This window comes from Coenobita brevimanus, chromosome 102 (assembly GCF_032717465.1).
Source record: "Coenobita brevimanus isolate Jiangsu-jjx chromosome 102, ASM3271746v2, whole genome shotgun sequence".
Taxonomy (NCBI): domain Eukaryota; kingdom Metazoa; phylum Arthropoda; class Malacostraca; order Decapoda; family Coenobitidae; genus Coenobita; species Coenobita brevimanus.
The window spans coordinates 34,896,787-34,922,905 of record NC_137055.1 but is presented as its reverse complement, the minus strand read 5'-3'; the positions used below and the strand labels follow the sequence as shown (position 1 = coordinate 34,922,905).

At 44.9% G+C, this 26,119-nt stretch overlaps 1 protein-coding gene across 13 annotated transcripts in view; it reads left to right on the top strand.

Annotated features, from left to right (window-relative positions):
* Positions 1-671: 671 nt before the first annotated feature.
* Positions 672-26,119, top strand: part of Vinc (vinculin) — a 112,726-nt gene continuing 87,278 nt past the window's right edge. For all 13 annotated transcript variants that reach the window (XM_080284635.1, XM_080284634.1, XM_080284632.1 and 10 more), the window contains exon 1: positions 672-810. In XM_080284635.1, the coding sequence (XP_080140761.1) occupies positions 754-810 (57 nt within the window). In that variant the 5' untranslated portion in view covers positions 672-753. The remainder of the gene's footprint in view (positions 811-26,119) is intronic.

Genomic DNA, 26,119 nt, shown 5'->3' with positions numbered 1-26,119 from the left:
GAAATGCTTGAGATAGTAATGTTGGAGACAAATAATCTGTCTTGTTACATATATCCTCAAAAATCCTCACTGAGTGTGGCAAGGACAACAGTGCACTTTTCTCAACAAGAAGACATGATCTTATAGCCAGCTAAAATGGCTTTAAAGTATTATAACTTCATAATCCTGGCTTAATAATGGGAGCCACCGAGCTTATATAAGTGATCTGTTTTATAATTGTGCTTATATTTGCTAGAAATCCGCATTACTGTAGTAGGTCTAAAATCTTGAGGACGGTACACAAAACAAGCATTATAAGTAAAAATCTTCAACACTGCTAACGGCAGCCGCGACCAAAAGTCGCACCCATAATCTTTATTGAAGGGCTTCTTTGATGTGGCATACGATTTACATTTATTGAGATTATCGCCTCTAATATATACCTTACAGTCTATCCATTCCGTAGAAAATTTGAGTAAATATTTGAAGATATAATTCCAATACTATTCGTCTTTTTCAATCATTTTAACCTTTTGCATATATATATATAATAACATTTAAATGTAATATTATATGATTTAAATGATCATTGATAATCATTAGGTAAATAACATCTTTTTAAAAGACTTGACCGCCTGTGAGTTTCAGTCAAAACATCTCGGAGGAAGAAAATCTGGCTAGTCGGGTGTTGAGAGCCAGTGAGTGAGGGTGTGGTGGGCCAAAGGAGAGGCGTGGATGGTTATTTTCTACAGGTGGTAGCCATAGCCCATAAAAATGCCGGTCTTTCACACAAAAACGATCGAAGGCATCCTCGAGCCGGTTGCTCAGCAGGTAAGAGTGTGATTGATATTGTCAGGTAGTGTTACGGTTTCAATTACAATATTTAGGGGAGGGCGACTCAGCTGATCGGACAGGATCTTACCTGGCCCAGTCAGCCTGACAGATTTTATGAACAATAATAATACACTGCAGTGTTTTGTGAAATTATGTTACCGTGTACTCTGAGGCATTTGTAATATTTAGTGAAGGTGAAATCCTGTGAGTGAGTCTTGAAATATAGGCTGTTCCTTGAATTGAGTTCAGAAAATTGCAAAGAAATTTTGTTAATGAGCAGGGACCTATTGGAAAATGTATGTAGCATGGGTCTCATAATTACTGGTTTTCATTGTAAGTGTAAACCGTAGGATATATTCCACATGTTTGGGCACTGATACTGGCTGATGATGATGGTTTTTGAACCCCTTGAATCTGAGTTGTGTAATTGTTCACTGTTTTCTTGCTTCAGGATAGTTTTATTCATTTTTTATAAATACTTTAATTCTAAATGGGATTTTTAAAGCTCTATATAACCCATCCATTTCAGAAAGTCTATCCTAATCTGAATAAAATCATGAAGAGATGCATGAATAAAATGAAAAACATGCCCCAAGGGTTGATGGGTTAATTTTGCCAAGATGAATTTGTTAGAAAACTGCATCAAGACAGTTTAGTGACTGTCATGTAATTTTCAGTTTAATCAGTAAGCAGTGTCAGCCCTCAGGAGCCAGCAGGAAAGTTAAACTGATACACGTTTTGAGTTTTTGTTGCCATCACATCATTCGCATTATGGTCGAATCAGCCCCAGTCTGTGCCCAGACATTATTTACATTGCTAACCTAACCTAACCTTATTTATTCTAACCTGATCTGATGTAATCATATCAAACCTTATCTAACCCAGCCACTGTCATAATGTAACCTAATGTGAACCATTTGAGGATGGATGGTTTTTAGGGCCAGATCAACCAGTTATCTGGTACCTGGCCTCTCTGTATCTTTGCTGACAGCTCTTTGTAATGTGGGATGCATGCCGATCATATCCAGGCTAATAAGCACAGGCTTTCTTTAAATGTACAGTACGTTAGAATTTGAAGTCTGTTCAGCCTCTGTTGTTGAATCTTATTAGAGAAATAATTTGGCCAGGTTTCTTTGTTTTGGCTAGAGTACCATACACTGTCTTCAGATACATAAACCTGCTGAAACCAATACCGGTAGCCAATAAAATCAGTCAGATACAAAAATCCATTTACCTCTCCTGCTGCTCTCATCATTGTAGTCACCCATAGATGAATGTTATGCTCATTTGTCCATTAAGCCACATTCAAGCATTTAATTATCCAATGATGAAAGAGGCAGAGAGTTTTGTACCAACATTAGGCTATGAGAGTGTGCAGTTTTCAGTACAGTCAGGTGTAATGTAGCTTCAGGTGACTGGGTACAGAGGCTTCATGAAGTCTGCATGAAGCTCTGTATTAGGGCATGTGTTAACCTTTTGAGCATGGAGTCATCTTTTAATGTTAATCATGCCATCTCCAGTTATATTCAGTTTGATAGCATTTTTGAATTGGAGGGGTTATGTATAATATTGATAAGCCCCTCGCCTTTCCTGCATTGACTAAAATTGTTTGGTGAAAGCAGAAATATAATGAAGAGGATGTCATGCATATTTACGGGATTGATGCTGTGTATGGATGTGAAACAGGTATGGTGTGAGTTTGAAAAGTTTAGAGGGAGAGAGTAATTGTATTGTAAAGGCAGGGTTGAATACTGTATGTGGGTTATGTACAGTGGGTGGAATAAGAACAGTGGAAATGTTTAATGTATGGGTTATTTAACTTGAACTGGATCAAAAATATAGTTCTGATTTAGGGGTTTGTGTAAAGTACTGTATGGGGTATCCTAAGGAAGAGTATTTATTAAACAACATTGGTATGCGGGTTACTGGTACCAGTACTGTATGTGGAGTGATTGAGTAGAGAGGTACGTTGAATAAGAGTGGTGTGGAATGGAGAAAGGATTGCCTGATGGTGGACAGCAAGGAGATGTAGAGTTGATTTATCTGTAACTACTCTACTGTACTACTGGTGGGATCAACATGTCTGGCCATAGACAAATGTATAGTGTTGAACCACTGATGACCTAATTTTTTGCAGCTTTTGTGACTCCTGCACCACAGTTTGGCTTGTTATTTCTGCCATCGCTGATGGGTCATTTGCTGGTAACCAGCCAAGTGCATCATAACCCTCCAAGTGTACCTGTATCATCTTCTTGGGAAATTTTGGGATCTGGCCTTTAACCTATGCTCTCTGGCAGTTTGACACCACGTCTGAAATAAAGTTTTTGAAAAATTGATAAAATGGTCCCATAAAAAAATCTGTTGTTTAATTTTTTCATGAAATTGTCTTCAGCCTGAGACTTCGTTACTTAAAAAAAAATAATTGCTTATCGAAAAATGGGACAATGAAAAATAAAATTTAAGATACGAAATGAATTGTTACCGTACAAAATCTAATACAGTACCGTGTATTATACAATATAACTTAGTGCACTGTTTACTTTGCCAATGGTACGTCTGACTTCATTCATTTCAGTAATGCCACTGTGGGGACAAATCTTAATACTGTGCAGTATTTTCACCCTTGCAGAATATCCCCCGTGGAGTTGTTACTTACCTTTCCAAGTAGGCATATTGAGCCAGAAGATCATTGCAGATATTGAACATCTGACCTTGCAGCCACACTTGTTCAAAATGTGATGGACAGATGAAATGCAGCACATGGTTAGAGCTGCTGCACTATCCATATCTGAATGTTGAACAATATCTTGAGCTTTGTTTCCTCTTGTCGGTCATGTGTTTCAAGCAAGTGTGGCAGGCTACTGCCAGACAAAATGCCTCAGATACCAGTAGTGAAGGGATCAGTGAAGAGTATAAGTTCCTTTCTATTTGAAAGTGAACTCTAAGCTGAACAAAATTGTCATGAGATAGCAAAAATAAAATATGAAGCATGTCATCAGAGTAAAATTTGTGGGAAAAAAAAAAAATGTACAAGAGTATTATTGTGCTGTTGTTATTTTAACTCCAGGTTCATCATGACATGAACCCTGTGAAATGCAAGCTGAAGTTAGCCATTTCCTGTAGTCCACAGTCCTCTTTTAGGGGATCTGGGAGGGAATTGAGGGACATTTAAAGGCCCATGCCTCTAAATGGTGCTTTGATTGATCTAAATTAGTAACTGGTTAGTAAAGCAGAGCAGATTATATTACAGCTGTTGCATAAAGATGGCCCACTTCTGCACCATCCTTCTCCAGCTCTGTTTTGTTCTATGATAGCACTGTGGTAGGGTTGTAGTAATACAGTAGTTGCAACCCCAGGCAGATCTGATCCAGAACCTGGTGGATTGCAGGATGAAGTTGTCTACCTGCAGTCTGCATCCTCCTTTCAGGGGAATGGGAGGGAGATGAAGAACTTTTGTATAACCAGCCATTGGTATCAGCACATGAAGGCATCTCTCTCCAGCACCACTCAGTTTGGATGATTTGGATAAATAGTTGGGTGGGTAGGTGGGGGACAAGTGGATGAATCTCAGTGATATTGTGATGGAGGTCAGTGGTTGGGGAACCAAAAGGCAGAAGTATTAGATAACCTGTATCAGGCTGTCAGGAGAAGACCAAGGTGTGAACTAGCCCTATGTACCATAATACTCGTATATGCTTTTCTACGAATGGGTCTGTGAGGGTAAGCATGGGCAGGGGATACTCCTAGGGTGCATTTTTTTTCCCCCAGCCATGCCCAGCAGCCCTCGTAATGCCACACACCGCATGTCACCACCTTCACTTTAGTGCTGATGTCCACCATCCTTATTGAATACATGTGATTGGTCTGGTGTAATGGTGTTAGTGGAGGTGGTTTTATGACATGTTGGTCGGTCTTGTGGATAAGTACGGTGTGTTTTAAGGGAATTCAAGTCATCAAATGATTCCCAGTACCACCATGGGATTGAACTTACGTCTGTTTGACAGTGGACGACATCTCTAGCAGCCACACACATCTGGTGTCAGTACGAAAGTATGCTGTTTGTTTCTGACATTGTGACCTTGGCCTTGTCAGGGTACAGTGAGATCTTGTTGTTTAAGTGTTGTTCATATAAATAATGGAATTCATGTAGTCACACCCCTGGAAATGAGGATGATAGGAAGTGAACAGAACAAGAAGAAAAGGTATTGTGGACATGAGATCTGGGAGCATAAACTGGCATTATTAAGTGAGAAACAAAGAAGTAGAAGGGGAGACAGAATAAGTAACTGAGCACTCCCAGAAATAGAGTGTGTACTGTACTTTCCTCATAACTGGACTAAGGGTCGTACTGTAGATGGCACAAGAGTCTTCATAGCACCTTGTCTGGGGCTATGAAGTTTGCATGTTACACCAGTTCATTCCCTTGTATGCTACAGACTCTGTTCTTTCATCTGTCTGTCTGCCTGTCTATAGCTAGACTCATCGAGCCTGTAAAGGGTGGCCACAAATCGCCTCCATATTGTTTTTTCCTCTACCATTTGGCTGTCATCCATCCTACATGCACTCTCCTCCTTCTTATACATCTCTCCAGTTTATCTCTCCATCTCATCCTCGGTTACTGAGGCTATCTCTAGAAATGCATGGATAATAATCATTATAAAAGAGAATATCAAGGTATAATATACATAATAAATGGCTAAAAGGGCACTGCGAAACCTGTGCCACCTAGAATATGACCCTAGCTGACCAGACCGTGGGAGTGAAGCATAAAACTTTTGCAATCAACCCCTTCAGTCCGTCGGCACATTTCGTATTTTATTTTTGCTGTAGCCAGGTGACTATTTACCTGGGAGGGATAAGATAGTCTTTGTTAGCCACCACCCACCAGACGGACTCTCCAGTCCCGTATATTCACCTGATAGTAGCATGAATAAACATTAAGACGTGACTGGGGTGGAGTTAATCCATGCATTCCGATGACCTGTTATTGATGCTCCCTTCAGGCGATTATATTTGCTTTAGGAAAAACCTCTCGTAATACAGGTGTTAGTGAAGGCACTATCATACTGAAACTTCTGTAAGGCCCACCTAATCTTAATAAAATCGTCTGAAGGAAGCAAGAATGGCTTTAAAATCTATCATCGGATTGTGGGGTTTAACGTACGGGTATTATCCCGAGAACGCCTTTTTATTTTTACTTTTTTTTTTTTTTTTCTGGGGAGGAGGGTGGAGTGAGCTTGCAGTCCCTCTGGTGGTGAATGGTGAAATCTTTTGTGGTCGCGTCAGGTGGTTAATGTCAAGGTTATTTCAGTCCCTTCTCTGTGTTTTCACTAAATTTATTATTGCTGAAGCGTTAAGATGACGTACTTTTCGTTTAATTGTTGCTACCGCCAAATGATGGTACTATAGGCTAGTTGTTTAATGAAGTTGACAGTTATCTATGAAGCCGGAAAGTTTTTCCCAGTTTCTCCCAAACAGGATACAGTCATCTGGTGCTAGCAGGAATTTAACGCAGAAGACGTTTTAAAACTGAACGCTTAATAAAGGGGAAAAAATAAGAAAATGCACAGAGAAACATGTGAAGTAGTTAATATGTACTTTCAACAATATCTGGTGAGACACTATTAATAAGAACTAGAATATACACATGAATTGGGACGGAAGATGAACAAGAAAGTGCTACAGACAGAAAAGGAAACAGTTCACGTCTGGTACTTTATTGATGGAATTTGGGACGATAATAAAAATAAATAATACAAGATAAAAGCAGTGTAATGTGGATAATAAGTAAGGAAGAAGTGCTATGAAGTTTTGTATGTCAGTGAAAATAGCTTTGTCTGCAGGTTCCCCTCTCCCTTCGTAAATAACCTGTAAGATAATAACAGGGTGTAATATGCATGAAAACCAATAAGGAAGAAGTGCCGTGAAGTCTTGTATACCAATGAGGATTCTGTTCTTAACCCCTTCAGTCCGATGATCTACATTAAAACATATTTGCGACGTACTGTGCACTTTATTTAGCTTAGAGTTGCCCTCTAGTAATGAAGGGTTTAATAAAGGCTATGTGTAACTCCTGCAGTTCGGAAAGTCTCTCGATTAAAATGGTGTGGTGGTAGCAAAAGTAAAAACTGGCCCAACTGAATGGGTTAAAACTACGGTGTGTTCCTCGTCGCCCCTTACCCTTGTGTGTGTGAGTATGCTTGAGCCAGGGCGTTGTCAGTACTATTGAGTAGCCCTGGGTCCTCGTAAATTAATCACTAGGGTTAAAGGTGGACGAGACCGGCACCGTGCCAGTGTAGGCCTTCCTGCCACCGTTACTGCCAACACCCCAACTGCACAGCCCTTCCTGCCACCGCTACTGCCAACACCTCTCCTCCTTAGTCCTTGCTGCCACCGCTACTGCCAACACCTCTCCTCAGCCCTTCCTGCCACCGCTACTACCAACACCTCTTCTCCGTAGTCTTTCCTGCCACCTCTACTGCCAACACTTCTCCTTAGCTCTTCCTGCCACCGCTACTGCCAACACTTCTCCTCCTTAGCTCTCCCTGCCACCTCTGCTGCCAACACTTCTTAGCTCTCCCTGCCACCGCTACTGCCAACACCTCTCCTCCTTAGCTCTCCCTGCCGCCGCTACTGCCAACACCTCTCCTCCTCAGCTTTTCCTGCCACCGCTACTACCAACACCTCAGCCCTTCTTGCCACCGCTACTGCCAACACCTCTTCTCCTCGGCCCTTCCTTCCACCGCTGCTGCCAACACCTCTCCTTATCTCTTCCTGCCACCACTGCAGCCGACACAACTCTACCTTAAACCCACCCTTGGTGGCTGTACGGTCTGCTGTCCTACCGACGATTTATAACACACACACACACACACACACACACACACACACACACACACACACACACACACATTTATCTGTCTATTAAAGATCCCTGGATAGTATATACAGTATGCGGACCGTGGATAGATAGATAGATATGTAGGCTAGATAGATAGATATCCAAGATCTGTTTTGTTGACTGATATTAGCGAACAAGGGTGGGATTGTGTGGCTGGCACGACTATCAAAACACTCTAGCCACACTCACACTGTCTCCATGCAGCTGTGTGTGTGTGTGTGTGTGTGTGTGTGTGTGTGTGTGTGTGTGTGTGTGTGTGTGTGTGTGTGTGTGTCCTGTTCTCTCTCTCTCTCTCTCTCTCTCTCAGGGTGAAGGGTTTTACATGCGAATTCAGATCCCTTGCCACAACGACCGCCATTACGAGAAGAAAAATGATATGATAAAAATGGCAGGAAATGAGAATACCAACAGCTACTGAGGTGTGGAAGATGAGGCAGAGAGAGAGAGAGAGAGAGAGAGAGAGAGTAGGTGAGGGGAAACAGAAAAGGGGGACATAAACGAGATATTTTGGTATTAGGGTTTGTAAAGAATTTGACATAAAATGGATGAAGAGAGAGAGAGAGAATGTTTCTGGAAATAGGTTTGCAAGGAGGGAGGGAAAGTGTTTAGAATTCAAGACAAATGTTTATGGTTAAAGTACGAGAGAGAGAGAGAGAGAGAGAGAGAGAGAGAGAGAGAGAGAGAGAGAGAGAGAGAGAGAACCATGAGGGGGGGGGGTGAGTGACGTGAACACAGTCTCTAGTTTTGATGTGAATTCCATGCTCCTCACCCCTCTCCCCTTTCCCTCACTCTTCCCCCTCCCCTCCTCTCCCCTCCCCCTTATTCTCTTCCCTCTTTCCTCGCTACCCCTTCCCGTTCCCCCTCTACCCCATCCCCTTCCCTCACCCTTTCCCCCCTCTTTTTACGCTTTCCCCATACCCCCTTTCGTCTTCCCTTACCCTTCCTCCTTCCATTTCTCCTTTTTCCCTGTCTTTCCCCCACCACCTTTCCCTCTTCTATCCCCTCCCCTCCCCTCATATATCTTTTCCCCTCTCCCTCCCACCTCGCTACCCCTTTCTTCCTCCTCATGCTCTTCCCTCCCATTAGCTACTTCTTTCCCTCCACTCCATACCCCCATCCTCTCACTCCTATCCTCCCTCAGCTTCCCATCTCCCCTTCTCATCGCCTTCTGTCCTCACCCCATTATGCCTTTCCCTTCTTCCTTCTCTTCTTTCATATGGATTGATTGCTTTCTCTCAGTCTTGCACGGATCTTGGACGGTACTGATCGTAGTTGTAGACCCAGGCTCCTCTGAAAACGTGAACCCTGTGGACTGCAGGCTGAAGCTGACCCTCTGCAGTTCACCATCCTCCTTTAGGAAAGATAGGTAGTTGAGGGACGTTTGAATAACCAGGCAGCTCCATCGCCCTGTTATATTGTAGGCACCGTCACGTCATGGCGTCCCTCTCCAACACCATACAAAGTGTAACCTATCGAAATATAACTAATCATTTGACTACCTGTACCTCAAATCAGGGTAATCTATATACATGAATACTGAGATGGCTACCTCAAGTCTGGCATATTCTTAATTACATCTCAGGCCTGTTTTCCTTTCCTCCCATTCTTATCCTTCCTCTTCCTTCGTTTTCTTCAGTCCCTCCTTCATTCATTCCCCTTTCCTTTACCAGCTCCCCATATCCTTCCTATCTTCTTCCTTAACATCCTCCCCCCTAGGCCTATTCCCTGTCCCCCCCTCCCCCCCTTTCTCCACGTTCTTCCTTTCTAGCCTCTCATGTTTCCACTCCCCTCCACGTTATGTCTTTCCCATCCCCTCTTGTTTTCTCTTCTTCCTTTATCCTCCTCGTCCTAACCACTTCCTTTCTACCCCCCCCCCCATGGACTTACTCCGGTAATGAAGATCAAGGTTGAGGAAGTGAAACCACGCCCACTTCCTCTCTCTCTCTCTCTCTCTCTCTCTCTCTCTCTCTCTCTCTCTCTCTCTCTCTCTCTCTCTCTCAAACTAGCTACCTGTGGTGAGATAAGGCTATCTCTAACTACGGTACACTTCCATTTGCTCTTTGTTCTGTCCCTTTCCACCCCACCTCTCTCTCTCTCTCTCTCTCTCTCTCTCAATGGCAGGGGTCCCACTGATTAATATTTATGGTTATTGACCCCACTATCAACTCAGTATTACCTTCATCGCTGACGTGAAAGAATACTTGGGTTAGGCCAAGAATTTGTGGGGTTACGTAAATAAAAATAAGTAGAAAAATAAATGGATAAATAAGAATAAGTAGGTAAAGGGAACTCACGGCCATAGGCATAGCCTCGTCAATCCCGTGGCATTTATATCTTTAATTTCATGATCTAAGGTGTGTACAACCAGGCCCCTACAGTACATACACGCACATACATACATACACATACATACATACGTATACATACATACACATCTCCAGTTTATTTTATTTAGGGGGTCAGGTCGTGAAGGGGTTAATGGAGACAGTTTATAATCGTGTCACTACTAATTATTTCTCTGATGTTAATACCGCCCTGAGGTAACAAGACTCTCCCTAAACATACCTGGAAAATAGGTGAAAGGTAAACCCATTTTTTTTTTATTAACATTTATGGGACGCCAATGGTTTTATACTGATCAGCCTGCATCCCACATAACAGTGCTGTCAGCAAAGAGGGAGAGAATCCGGACACGTCTTATGTTGGGCAAGAGTTTCAAATTTTAAAATATTGGAGGCTTTACGTTCCCTATGTGATATGATGCTGTGTGTGTGTGTGTGTGTGTGTGTGTGTGTGTGTGTGTGTGTGTGTGTCTGTGTGTGTGTTAATGATGTATCTTTCTAAATTGAGTAAAATAATCAAAATAATGTACTTTATTGGTAGCCAAAATTAACTATGTAGTGCTGACTGCTGCCATCACATCAATATTGCGTCATAGATAATTAGGTCCCTGAATCTGTAATGACCTACGCCCTTACCTGACTCTAGGCTGTTAGCACTCGTTTGACTTAATTAGCTGGAGTGCCGAGAGAGAGAGAGAGAGAGAGAGAGAGAGAGAGAGAGAGAGAGAGAGAGAGAGAGAGAGAGAGAGAGAGGGAGTTTTACAATGAGGGGAGAAATGTTTTAGAATTTAAGGAAGAAATGTTAGTAATTAAAGTGTGTGTGTGTGTGTGTGTGTGTGCGAGAGAGAGAGAGAGAGAGAGAGAGAGAGAGAGAGAGAGAGAGAGAGAGAGAGAGAGAGGGAGAGAGAGAAGGGTTGTTAGTGAGCCTTTTATGTGTGCTGTGCTGATAGGGTAGAGACTCAGGCTATTTGGGAGAGAATGTGTGTGTGTGTGTGTGTGTGTGTGTGTGTGTGTGTGTGTGTGTGTGTGTGTGTTGGGGTAGAGGATTATTTTCATTTGTCTATCCAAGCGTGTGTGTGTGTGTGTGTGTGTGTGTGTGTGTGTGTGTGTGTGTGTGTGTGTGTGTGTGTGTATCAGTTTGCCCGGCTGTGTTTGTATATTCTGTAAGCTGGACCTGTGTGAGTTCCAAGATGTGTATGTTGTTTATGCGGGGACGTAAATTATTGATAAGTTTACAGTCTGTGTGTGTAAAATTGATGTGTTTATACGACGATGTTCGTTTCACCATGTGTGTGTGTGTGTGTATGTGTGTGTAGGTTTGGAATTGTGTGTAGCTGTTTTTATATTGTGAATGTAGGTGGCGTGTGTACGGGTCTATTACGTAAATTTTATGGCCTGTGTGTGTGTGTGTGTGTGTGTGTGTGTGTGTGTGTAAACCGGTGTAACTAGTGTGTTTTTATGAGTGGTATATGTGCGTATATTAATCCACGTGTGTGTGTGTGTGTGTGTGTGTGTGTGTGTGTGTGTGTGTGTGTGTGTGTGTGTGTGGTATCAGGTGTCGGTATGTTGGTTAGGGTAGTAAGGGGGAGGACTGGTTCTTGCCCTCCCACTACCATCACTACCATCCACTTCATTTTTACTACCATTACCATATTTAACCTTACTACCATTGCCACTGCCATCCATATTTTTATTACATTTACTGTTATTATTGTCTTCTTCTTCTTTCTGGTGCATCTCCAGCCTTCCTCTCACTCTTCCTTTCTCTCCTCTTTCCTTCCTTCCTTCCAGAGGCTACTTCGTTCCATCTTGTACTTGTCTTCCTACCTACCTTATTGTACTCTTGCCTTCCCCCTTCCATCCTCTCCACCAGCCTTCCTTTCCTCCTTCCTTCCTTCCTTCCTTCCTTCCTCCTAATGGACTTACTCCTGTAATGAAGACCTGGGCTTCAGGAAGCGAAGCCACACCCACTTCCACTTCCGACCCTCTTGCATACATACACACATCCCTACATATATACATTGGATACATACAATTACACACACACGGACACTATATATATATATATATATATATATATATATATATATATACGGTACATAGATACGTGCATACTTACATCTATAGACCGTACATACATGCATTGCATAAATACACGCGTAAATACAAACACATGGTACATAAATACAAAAGCTACATATGGGACAAACATCCATAGGCTATATACACATATATGTTCTCTCTCTCTCTCTCTCTCTCTCTCTCTCTCTCTCTCTCTCTCTCTCTTTCTCCTTCTCTCTCATCAACACCAGTTTCTAGTGAATGTGTTCATAGACTATAACCCCAGAGAGAGAGAGAGAGAGAGAGAGAGGGAGGAAGAGGGAGAGAGAGAGAGAGAGAGAGAGATAACATAACCCCTACCCATCATAACACATCCATTGAGAACCTGTCACAACACGGATATATTTTCAAAGCTTTTCATATATATAGTTTTTCATAGTGTAGTGTTAATGCCCATACTTTTATTTTTATAGTTTTATCAGACTCTCTCTCTCTCACACACACACACACACACACACACACACACACACACACACACACACACACACACACACACACACACACACACAATCTGTCCATCTATCTGTCTGTCTGTCTATCTATATATCTATCTCCTGACCTTTTTTTCCTTTCCGTTTAACTTTGTTGTGATTTTCGTCCTTTTGCAGCTTTTTTCTTGTAGTTCAGTGGCAGGAAAATAGTGCTGGCTACATTCTACATCTTTTTCATCCCCATAATTCACTGCCCCATAGCCTTCCCCAGTCCCATAGTTCACTGCCCCGTAGCCTTCCCCATCCCCTAATCCCATAGTTCACTGCCCCATAGCCTTCCCCATTCCCCAATCCCATAGTTCACTGCCCCATAGCCTTCCCCATTCCCCAATCCCATAGTTCACTGCCCCATAGCCTTCCCCATTCCCCAATCCCATAGTTCACTGCTCCATACCCTCCCCCATTCCCCCATAACTCAGCCTGTCACCCCTGCCACTAAACGTCCCCCATCCATCATCCCCATGCCAGAGGTGAGGAGAAAAGCAGGTGTGTGTGTGTGTGTGTGTGTGTGTGTGTGTGTGTGTGTGTGTGTGTGTGTGTGTGTGTGTGTGTGTGACCTTTGACTGTGGTTGTACACATGAAAGCCCTACACATGGTTAAAGAATATCTCAGTAGGTGGAGGTAAGGGGGAGGTAGGGGAGTGGAGATGTGGTTGTTGTGGCAATCCATATCATATCGTGTTGCAACCACAGTGGAGAGAGAGAGAGAGAGAGAGAGAGAGAGAGAGAGAGAGAGAGAGAGAGAGATCACGTCCCAAAACTGTAAAACTTGAGAGAAAAAACACACTAAACCTCACACATACATCCCACATCCAAACACAGTGAAACTTGCCTGAGAGAGAGAGAGAGAGAGACGTGACGCAGTGCAGGTGTCACAATACAGGCCGTACGTCTCACACACACACACACACACACACACACACACACACACACACACACACACACACACACACACACACACACACACATCCTGTACATTTTCTCAATACTCTCTTCAAACTCACTCTCTCTCTCTCTCTCTCTCTCTCTCTGTGGGAGTGTTTCACCGTTTTTTTTTTTTTTTTTTTACTTGTTTGCTTAATGTGTTTGCCTTTAATAAACATTGATGGAAAAAAATTGTAATGTTTTCATGTGTTTACTGCTCTGAATCCCATGACCTTCTCTCTCTCTCTCTCTCTCTCTCTCTCTTCTCCCCCTGATTGATAAATAAATAAATAAATCTTCTGATAATAGCAACAATAAAGTAAAATAACGTCAACAGATTCAAGTTTGAGGGAAGGGGGTGAAAATGTACACTGTTTGGATGTGGGATGTTTGAGTGTTTTATTGCTTCTTCTGTGTGGATGTTTGTTTGGCCCCTCTGTGTTTGGGTGAGGGATGTTTTGATGTTTCGTAGGCGTTTCGATGTTTAGAGATGTACACTGTGGATGTTTGTTAAGTTTGTCTGTGCTTGGATGTGATGTGTATAGATTGCAGATGTTTATTTAGGGCGTGTGGTTTGAGTGTGTGTGTGTGTGTGTGTGTGTGTGTGTGTGTGTGTGTGTGTGTGTGTGTGTGTGTGTGTGTGTGTGCGCGCGCGCGCGTGCGTGCCTGCAGTTGGTCGTGCAGTATTATATTACGACTCTGTTTATACACATGTTTAAACTCTTCGAATGGTTGTTTGAAATAAGATATGATTTTAAAACGTAGCTAACCGTAAAACACGCTTGCAAAATTCGCATGTTAAAATTAGACTTATAAATCCACAGTACACTTGTTGGTCTCTCTCTCTCTCTCTCTCTCTGTTGTGTGGGTTGATGGTGTTAAATGAATTGTGTTTGTGGTGTTTGGGGTGATATGGTCGTCGTGTGTTTTACGGCTCTCTCTTGTTTCAATAGTGTTTGTGTGTGGGTGGGGAGATCGGTGTGTGTGGGTGTGAGAGAGAGAGAGACGTCAGTGTGATGTCATTGTGTAACCAGGCGTGCTGACCTCCTGACGTCACCTCTTTTACACACACACACACACACACACACACACACACACACACACACACACACACACACACACACACACACACACACACACACACACACTGACCTCTCCCCTGCTTGTTGCACACGTACCCACACTTCCCTCCCTCGTCTTCCACCTCCCCTACCCTTCCGTTTCTTTTCTCTCCTCCCTCCCTTTCTGTCTCCCTTGCCATCTTCTCCCTTTTCCCCCCTCCTCATCCTTCTCTTACCTTCTCCTTCCCCATTCTTCTTCCTTTTCCAGTCTTTCTCCTTCCCCATCCCCCTTCCTATTCCTATCGCTTCAACCCATCTCATCATCATTAGTTTTGTCATCATCATCATCATCATCATCATCGTATTTCTCAACCCACCACCACCACCACCACCATTATCATCATCATCATCATCATATTTCTCATCCCACCACCACCACCAATTATCATCATCATATTCTCACCCCCACCACACACCCATCCCCACAAAGGCCGCCTCATCACGAAACTGCGTGTCTACTACGAATTAATTAAACATTTTCTTCGCCCCCCGAATGCTCCTTTGGCCTTCCTTTATTATTTCACAGCCAGACTTTATTGATGGTGGAAAAAGTGTGGTTTGTTGTGTGGAAGATGCTCTCTCTCTCTCTCTCTCTCTCTCTCTCTCTCTCTCTCTCCATTCTGTCTTATTACATTCTTTCTTACTCATTTCCTTCCTTTCATAGCTCTTCCTTACCCTGGTCTCCCCCATCTCTTTCCCTCCCCCCTCTCCTTCTCCCATGCCACCCCCTCCAATCTGCATTCCTTTAGTGTGGGTGGAGGGGTAGGGTAGGGGGGCATATGGTCATTTCCTTTCCCCCTCCCCCATCTCCCCCCATCTCTTACCCTGACTGCCTTTCCTCTTCCACACCCAAGCCCCTCTTCTCTTCCTCACCCACACCCTTATCCTCCCCCACCTACTCCACTCCCCATCTTCTCCCCTAAATTCATGGAACATAAGAACATAAGAAGAGAGGATAACTGCAGTAGGCCGGTTGGCCCATGCTAGGCAGCTCCTAGAAGAGTAACTGAACTACTAGAATGAGATAAGGACAGCAAAGAAGAAGGCTCTCCCCCGCCCTCCAAACCCTCCAGCCGAAGCCGGCAGGAAAAAGTCAGAAAGAACACCACGCCATATAGAAAAACTGGCGTGGACATTTTACAGGAAAGTGTGAAAGGAGAATAGAGACTATCATAGTGTAACCTGAAAAGAAAATTTTTTGAATTAGTATTGGTTATAAGATTTTCTTTATTCTATATCCACCCCTTATTTGTCATATGCTTATCTAGCCTATGCTTGAAACTCTCAATGGAAGAGGCAGCAACTACTTTACTAGGTAGCTTATTCCATTCGTCTACTACTCTATTACCAAACCAATTTCTACCGATTTCCTTACTGAAACGGAATTTTTCTAGTTTGAAACCATTATTTCTAGTTCTATCCTGTATGCTCACTTTAAGTACCTTGCTAATATCTCCCTTATTTATACCATTCATCCACTTAAACACCTCAATTAAGTCTCCCCTTACTCTACGCCTCTCTAGCGAATGCAGACTTAGTCTTTTCAGTCTGTCTTCATATGACAGGTTCCGGAGGAGGGAGGGGGGGGGAGTAGGGGAAGGGTAGGACGGATAGAAGACATAGTGTAGACGGTGACACAAAAAATGGTTAAAACAGACTTTGGTGTAAACAGGAGAGTACCCCCTGTGTGTGTGTGTGTGTGTGTGTGTGTGTGTGTGTGTGTGTGTGTGTGTGTGTGTGTGTGTGTGTGTGTGTGTACCCTTTCGCTTCCCCACCCTCTTCCATGTGGTCCTCTGCCCCACTCCTGTCTCTCCCCCTACCTGCTTTCTCCTTTCTTCACCCTCGTCCCCCTCCCCTACCACGTATACTCCTCCCCCTCCCCCACCTCCTCCTCCACTCCCCCTCCCCCCTCCCCGACCACCACCCGCGTACTCAAGAAGGGTCTGTGGTTATAACAATGTGAGTCATCATCATCTCTCTCTCTCTCTCTCTCTCTCTCTCTCTCTCATTTCACTTCACCCTGTTCTTTTCATGCTTCCCTTCTTATTTCTTCTGCGTCACGATATACCATTTTTCTTTCCACTTTCATCCATTTTTTTCTCCCTCCTTCTGTCGATTCCCCATTTCCACTTCTGTTCCTGTTTTTTAATTATTCTGACATTCCCGTTTCTTTCATTATTTTACATTTTGCCTCTAACTTTTCTACAGAGAGAGAAGGAGAGAGAGAGAGAGAGAGAGAGACCCAAATCTTTAGGTAATTATCTTGTCACCTGAGTCATACAACACCTTAATATTAATTGCTTTAGAGAGAGAGAGAGAGAGAGAGAGAGGGGCCAGGTAATTATCTCGTCACCAGAGTCATACAACACCTTAATATTAATTGCCCTATTTCCACAGGTAAATCCCGTCCTTCCCTTACTGTCCTTCCAAATTTGTAAGCATAAAATCTTACTTAAAACAGGTGCCTTCCAAGATGCCATAAGGGTCTGTATTATCATCTTTTAAGGAAGCTCCGTAACACCTCATCTTTAGCGATTTAGGAAGCTCCTTGGCACCTCTTCATCAGCAATTTAATAAGCTCCCTGGCACCTCTTCCTTAACGATTTAGGAAGCTCCCTGGCGTCTCATCCTTAGTGATTTAGGAAGCTCCGTTGCATCTCTTCCTTGACGATTTATTTTAGGATATGTCTGGTTAATATCGGCTTGCTTGTTATGCAGAGGATGGTGGTGTTTGAACGATTTAAATCACGTGAGAGTGTAGTAGGGAGTAATAACTAAATAAATCGCATAGGAACAAGTGCTAGGGAGCTTCCATGACAGTGAATATGTGGCTCAGTGGGTAGGCCTTGTAGCTTCCATTGTCGTATGCCATTTTATTGTTTTATCACTTTTATTTTGCTGTCTCCAAACTTTATTTATTTCAATATTTATTTTTGCGTAGAAGAGATTTTTTTGAACTAGGGCGGTGAAATAAACAACAATTATCTCCAGAATTAAATGAAAGCGTCTGACAACAAGTGTGTGTGTGTGTGTGTGTGTGTGTGTGTGTGTGTGTGTGTGTGTGTGTGTGTGTGTGTGTGTGTGTGTGTGTGTGTGTGTGTTTTTGCCCCGTCATGCCACCACACCTCAACACGGAGTCCCAATACACCTGACCTTGAGAATGCAGGTGCGTCATGAGAGCCTCCTTTCCACCTGACAGTCTCAAAGTCTTAGGAGGTTGGCAGAAGGTACAGTAGGATAGATGTCATGCCTTCAGAGTGCTTCATTCCACAGTCATACCTAACATACCTGCAGTTTCGTGATGACATACTACTTTCTACTCATTTCCCCTTCCGTCGTAGCCAGGTAGAAATGAAGGTAGGAGTAGATTGTTCGCCTCTACCTGCCTAGTGCCCTGCCTACCATATTTTCCCGTTCCTTTTTAGACAGCAGAGAGTCTCCCCCCTTTCCATACTCGCTGTCACGTAAAAATAGTCCTTGTAGCGCCTGTCATTGCCACATCCGGAAGGAAATTGTCGATGAAATTTTACTTGTGTCTGTCCTTCGTTGTCATTCTTATCTTGGTACCTCGCCCTCCTTTGTCGTTCTATTTACTGCTTCCTTCCGTCGTGCTGGGTTCTTGTAGCCTATGTCTCTTCCTCCCTCTGTCTTTCAGCTCTTCTCCCTCCCCCTCTCTCTCTTCATTCTCCTCTCCTCCCTTCCTCTCTTATCATTCTCTCTTTTGTCTTTCCTCCCCCCCTCTCCATCTCCTGTTATATACTCTCCATCTTTTAATTCCTATCCTTTTGTCTTACTCATGGAATTAAATATAGTCATCTCATTGTACTCTCTTCCTTTCTGTTCCTCATCTTTCCCCACTGCCTCCTCCTCCACCTCCTCCTCCTCCTCCTCCTCCTTCTCCTCCTCCTCCTCCTCCTCCTCCTCACGCCTCTCCTTGCTCTTGACCCTGCACCCTGTCACCTCTACTCCCATCCCTTTTTGTTGCTGTGTCCTGCCAAACACATTCTCTTCTCTTTATATCCCATCTCCTCATATCCTTCTCTTTATCCTCTGTCCCTGGCTCCCATACTCCTCTTCTTCTCCTGTACCTATCCCCCTTCTTTCCCCCTCTTTACCCTCTCCCACTACGCTACCCCATTCTTCCCCATCCCCTTATTTTTCCTCCTCCCTTCCCCTGTCCTGCCCTCTACCGCTTCCTGCTTTCTCCCCTGTCTTCGTCCGCAGTCCTTCCCCTATCTTTCCCCCCTGCTGGTCCTTTTCCCTCCTCCCCCTTCTCTCTCCTAGCACCCTCTCAGAGGCCTCTCTCTCTCTCTCTCTCTCTCTCTCTCTCTCTCTCTCTCTCTCTCTCTCTCTCTCTCTCTCCATCTTTTTTATTCTTCCGTTCCCTGTCCCAACTCCCTCCCTTTCCCTCTCCCTTTATCCTCCCCCATCCCCTTCCCCTCCTCCCCCACCTGTTCTTTCTTTCCATACCCCCTCCCACTCCTTCCTCCATCTCTCACCCCCAGCTCATCATGCCTTCTTCCCTACCTCCTCCCCCTCGTCCCTTCCCCAGTATCGTACCCCGTTTTTTCCTCCCCCTCCGTCACCCCCTTCTCTCTCCTCCCCATCCCCACCTCCTCCCTCTTTCTCCCCGAGCATCCTTCCCTTCACTTCTCCCTCCCCCCTCTCTTTCTTCCCGTCGTCTCCTCTTCCTTTTCCTCCCCCCCGCTCACCTCTCCTCCTCTGCCTCCTCCCTCTTCCCCTCCTAGTATCCTACCGTAGTCCTATCTCCCCCTCTCCCTCTTGTCTCCCCATCTCTACCTCCTCCCTCTTTCTCTTCTATAATAGTATCCTATCCTAGTTCTATCTCCTCCACTCCCCTCCCCCTCTCATCTTCTTCTCCCCTCCCCCTCTCATCTTCTCCCCTCCCCCTCTTGTCTTCTTCTCCCCTCCCCCACCGTGACCTCTCTTCTCCCCTTCCCTACCTCCTCCCCCCTTCTCTCCCTCTCCTAGTGCCCCGTCCTATCTCCTCGCTCCTTCTCCCTTTCCTCCCTCTCCTCCTCTTCTCCCTTGAGAGTATTCGCCCCATATAAGGTCATCACTACTACTGCCCCGCCCCGTGACGTCACACGCATTCCCAACCCCCATTGGTTCTCATCGGTTACCATTGAGAGAGAGAGAGAGAATACACTTTTAATCGTTAGAAAGTTCCTAAAAGCTCTGTAAATCGCTAGAAAATAAAATGAAAGCTCTATAAATCACTAGAAAGTCTCTAAAATCTCTGTAAATCGCTAGAAAGTCACTAAAATCTCTATAAATCGCTGGAGTCAAAACTCTATAAAACGCTAGAAAATCACTAAAATCTCTATAAATCGCCAGAAAATAACTAAAAACTCTATAAATCGCTATAAATAGAGCAAAAGCCTCCCGAGAATCAATGCAATATAGTCCATATCTATTTTACAGAGGCTGTCAAAAACAGATTATACAAAGGCGACAAATCAGACGTTCAAAATAAGAAAAATAAGGCTTTTTATTTTTTTTTTACATAATCCGTCAACATCAGCAGCTAGATATTAAAAAAATCATGAGTTAAATACAAGAAGGCACAAACATATTTTTCATTTGCAGAAGCCATTAAAATCAGGCGTTATTTAATAGAAAAACATCAGGAATAATACTAATACTAATAAAGACTTGCTAAATACGATACCTAAGCCGCTACGTTCAGCATTCTTGGTTGACATCACCACCCCTTCCTCCAATCACAGTCCTTCCCTTACTTGTCAAGAGGATACGTGTGTGTGTGTGTGTGTGTGTTTGTGTGTGTGTGTGTTAGTAGAGCAAGTGTATTCCTCTCATGCAGCGTGTGTGTGTGTGTGTGTGTGTGTGTGTGTGTGTGTGTTGGTAGAGCAAGTGTATTCCTCTCATGCAGCGTGTGTGTGTGTGTGTGTGTGTGTGTGTGTGTGTGTGTGTGTGTGTGTGTGTGTGTGTGTGTGAGTAGAGCATGTGTATTCCTTTCATGCAGCGTGTGTGTGTGTGTGTGTGTGTGTGTGTGTGTGTGTGTGTGTGTGTGTGCTGGTACCCTGGCAGTGTAAATATTTACCTTTTCCTGTACACAGAGGGGCTTTCACCCACTCCTTAAGAAGCCTTGTGAATGTAGGGTGAGAGAGAGAGAGAGAGAGAGAGAGAGAGAGAGAGAGAGAGAGAGAGAGAGAGAGAGAGAAGAGGGTGCTTGTAATTATTGGGTGCCCTGGGGAGGTGAAGGGTGCCAGTCATACCTAGGGAGAGAGAGAGAGAGAGAGAGAGAGAGAGAGAGAGAGAGAGAGATTATTAGCTTTCTACCTATCCCACCTTAAGAAAATATTGAAGACGTGACAGTTTTTCACCTCTCTCTCTCTCTCTCTCTCTCTCTCTCTCTCTCCCTCTCCCTCTCTCTCTCTCCGCCCACACCTAAGCCCTCGCCCACACCCGATTTGACAATTTTGGGCCCACACCCACACATGCTTCGATTACATATCCCACCCACACTTACTACTCTGTCCATGTTTATATTTCCACCCTCACACTTTATGCCCACAGTGCTTTTACATCCACACCCACGCCCACACCCACATCTTGAGCCTCTTATCTACACCCACACCGACCACATGACCATACTCTCTCCCACAGCCCTGTTTATTTTTAACTTATCACTGCCAGGTTTTCCGCCCACAGCTTCCTTTCATCCACCCACACCCACACCCACACCTGTCTTTGACCACATGGTTAAGGCAACACACACACACACACACACACACACACACACACACACACACACACACACACACACACACACACACACACACACACACACACACACACACACACACACCACTCCGTATATATTTAGCCTCTGATGCCCACACATGTACCCACAGTGGTATCTCTTGCATCCACATTCACGCCACACACCTGCAGCTTCGTACCCACACCCACACATCCCTCTGACGACATTGGCTTAACTCATCCCCTCTCCTCAGTTTATATATAGCTTCTCACACCCACACTTTATGCCACAGTGCTGTTTAATCCATACACATCCACACGCTCATCCACGCCTGCAGCCTTACACCCACACCCACACCTACACCTTCCCCTGACCACGTTAAATTCACACCCACATTCCTACGCCCACATCTTCCGCCTACAGTGCTCTTTCATTCGTCCACTCCCACATGCCCACATCCACACCCACTTCTTGCCCTGACCACCCACACGTACACATACACTCACACCCATATCCACACCCACACCCTTACTCACACCTTGCCACATCCACATCTTCACCCACACCCATACCCGCACCTTGCCCTGACCATCCACACCCACACTCTTACCAGCACCCACTCCCATACATGCATCCTCTGACCCACACCCACATCCACACCATCCCCTGACTCCATAGTTAACTTTATACTGGTACCTGCAGCTCAATATATCACCCACATTCTTCTCCATCATCCACCCACACCCACACCCACACCCACACCTTTCTCTGACCACATGGCTACACGCACACCCACTGCCCGTTTATTTTCAGCCTGGCCTCCCCCCTCCACCACTACTGTCATGCTGCTTACCTTACTGTGGCGCTTTCCTCTCGGGCTGATATTTCCTTCGTCTCCCATCCGCTTAGGTGATGCCGGTTTTTGCGTTTGCCTTCGTGTTTATCGATGTCAGAGGGTTTATAGCTTGCTGGTACCGTATGTAAGGGCGTCATACTTTAACTTCTGATCGTAGTATTGTTGTTGTTGTTTCTCTAAGCTCATGTGGACGTAAACCCGGTGGACTGCAGGCTGAAGCTACCTTTTTCCTGCAGTCTGCCATCACTCTGTCAGGGTTGAGGGAGGGAGATGAGGGATGTTTATATAACGAACCAGGTTATATTATATAAGAACATAAGAAGAGAGGATAACTGCAGTAAGCCGGTTGGCCCATGCTAGGCAGCTGCTAGAAGAGTAACTGAACTACTAGAATGAGATAAGGATAGCAAAGAAGAAGGCTCTCCCCCGCCCTCCAAACCCTCCAGCCGAAGCCGGCAGGCGTTCAGAAACAATACCTGACGGACTTCTAACAATAATATTCATTCCGTACGTCATGTGTTTTCGTCCTTCCACGCCCATACACTCACTCCATCCCCTCAGCTTCCCTTGCCTTATACCCCACACCTAGTCCTACCTTGCCCTGTCCTGCCCTGCCCTTCCCCGTCCTGCCCTACCCTGTCCTGCCCTGCCTTCATACCCCTGGCCCACGCCCACCTTGGATCCGTTATTGGAATCTGTGAGGCTCGGACTGTATATGGACTCCACCTGGATCACATCTACTGTCCCTGCGTCCTTCATCGCTCTGCTGCCCTGCTCTGCCCTTTCCATCCCTGTCTTGTCCTGTCCTGCCCTGTCTTGCCCAGTGCTGTCCTGCCATACCATACCATATGTCACGCAGTACCACGTCATGTCTTATCGTACCCCACTTATTTCTCTCTCTCTCTCTCTCTCTCTCTCTCTCTCTCTCTAATTTTCCTCCTCCTCCTCGTTCTCCTTGACCACCAGACAAAAGATGATGGACAAAGTGATTCCAGAGAGGCGTTTCGGTAAATGGCAGGAAGGGGGGAGGGGGAGCAATGAGAGGAGCAGCCAGCAGAATGTGTTGTTGTGGTTGGAGTGTTGGTGTTGGGGGAGGGGGAGTGAGAGGAACAGTCTGCAAAATGTGTTGGAAAGGGGGAGGGGGTGCAGTGAAAGGAACAGCCAGCGGAATAGGTGGTTGTGGTTGGTGTTGGTGATGGGGGGGAGGGACAGTGAAAGGAACAGCCAGCGGAATGGGTTGTTGTGGTAGGAGTGTTGGTGATGGGGGGGAGGGCAGTGAGAGGAACAGCGTACAAAATTTGATTATGGGAGACAGTATAAGCTTTCGTCTGGCAGGAAGGAGGAATTACAGCAGTATATCATAAACTCTAGAAGCGTAGACAGAGGTATGTGCTCGCTAAGTGGTTTCTAGTTAATTTTGTAGTAGGGGCCCGTGAGAGAAAGAGCCAGCGGAGTGTAGTGAGGGGCTAAGAGGAACAGCGAGCAGAGTGTGTAGTTAGTGGGAGCAAAAGTGAGGATAATGTGTTATAGGAATTGTTGTGAGGGAAGAATGTGTTGTTAGTTGTGAGGAGTTAAGTGGAGAGAATGTGTGAGGGGAGGGGGGAGAAGTGTGGAGAGACAGCCAATAGAGTAAGTTCGGGGTAGGAGGTAGGATTGTGTGTTGTGAGTAAAATTGTTTGGAGAATTTGTTGTAGGTTGTGAGGAGTTAAAGAAGAGAGAATGTATGTGTAGGAGAATGTGTTGTAGGGTAAGAGGTGTGGAGAGACGGCCAGGAGAGTGTGTTGTAAGTATTGGGAGGAGGTAGGCTAATGTGTAGGTAATGTTGTTTGGAGAATGTGTTGTTGACAGTGCTGAGGGAGAGAACGTTTTGTAGGTTGTGAGGAGTTAAAGAAGAGAGAATGTATCTGTGGGAGAATGTGTTGTTGGGTGAGAGGTGTAGAGGAACAGCCAGGGGATAGTGTTGTAAGTCAGGGGAGGTGGTAGGCTAATGTGTGGTGGGCATTGTTGGGGTTATAGGTGTGGGATGCGGCCTCCTGGGAACTTTATGACCACTAGCCTTCCATAAACAGGCTCCGCAGCGCCGCCTTGCACATCAACCCCACCCGGGAGAATAACACCACTGATATATCGCTCCCTTCTCTTATTAAACCCCATTAAACCCATTCATACAAGACGGTTTTTTGTATACTTTATCGTCGCTAATTCCAGACGATTTTATTCAGCTTCGGACAGACTTCTATACTCATTTTACCCTAACTTGGCCAAAAATTGCCGTCTCTCCATCTTGGATTCTGAGTTCTCTCCGTCTTGAATCCTGAGTTGTTGGAACGGAGTGGCACTAGAATACGATGCTAGTCACGAAGAAGCGCTTTGGAAAGGATTCAGGCCAGTAGTATCGTCTTTTTCTGCCCCTGAACTGCGAGACATGAGCCGAAGAACGATGAAAATCTGGGCCAGGTTAGTGTGAAAGGCCTGTAGAAATGAAGGGGTTGAAGGAGGGTTTATCTATCTAACTCTCCCACTTTGAAATGTCTATCGAATGCCAAATAAAATCGCTGGGTGGTAGCAATAACAAATTCGGAATACGTCGTTGGGATTAAGTGCTTAGCCCATTCTCCCACTGGACCCGGTTTGTTTTATTCTTCCTGCTGCTAGGAATTATTCTCTCTCTCTCTCTCTCTCTCTCTCTCTCTCTCTCTCTCAGTTTTGAACAGCTGATGGTACTGAAATCAAGACCTACATGAATATTTTTTGTCGATTTCCCCTCCCCCCCTTTTTTTATTATTATTTTTTGTTTTTTGAAGTTGCGGATCAGGCTTCACTTCCTTTGCGGTATTGTGAACCATATACGGCAGGGAAGTGAGTGTTGTGAGGCAGGAGTATGAGCCACCAATTTTAGTAGAGTCTGGTGGAATTGGCTGTGTGTTGGGCGTGAGAGTGCACGGCTGGGACTGGCCCGGGCACACGATAGGAGGGGTGCGGGAGGGGAATAAGGCGTTTGGGCGTGGAGGAGAGGGTTTGGGCGGGGTTGTGGTTGGTGACGCCGCCCAGTGCGTGCTACTCTGAATCATTGGCACATTTGCTGAGGGCCTCCGTACATGGGTAAAGAAAATTGGTGTCCCGGAACGCCATAGTCACGCTTATGATACACCTCACAGATCCAATAATTCTGCGTACTGTCCACCTCATTTGGAGTTCATTTGGCACAACATTGGAATTTAATGAATGGTTAGTACTGGTGCCTACGAAGCTGTTGGCCGGATAAAACCAGAGATTGAATCTTGGTGCGGGTACCTGGCCTCACTTTTACCTGTCCATCTTCCTTTTGTAGATTAATAGGTGACATGACTGCCTAAGGTGACTCCTGGGAGGTAGCTGTGGTAACCTGGCTGATGCAGTGGCCTTGTATCCTTGTATATAGGTGTTGAATTAGCCGTCAGTCTCAAAGGCATGGTGCTGGAGATGAGTGCCACGGCCAGGCGCCACTGCTAGCCTGATGTAACCACGCCCATACCACCCAACCCACAGAAAGTATCAGTCCACGCCAGCTGTGCTATTTAAACTATATAAATTAAGCGAATATTGTAATGTGCGAGCCGCGTGAAAGTATATAGACGTTGCATTAATATAGCCTGCCTGTGCTTACCTTACTCTTTAGTGGATTACCCCTCTGTTTGCCCGCCAACAGGGTGCACCTCTCACCGTAATGGACTCAAGTTTTTAAGTGAATGTCAGGCAGTCTGACGAGTAAATTCCTTAGGGAGAGACATACTGCCACCCACGTATTCCTTCCGAATTATAAG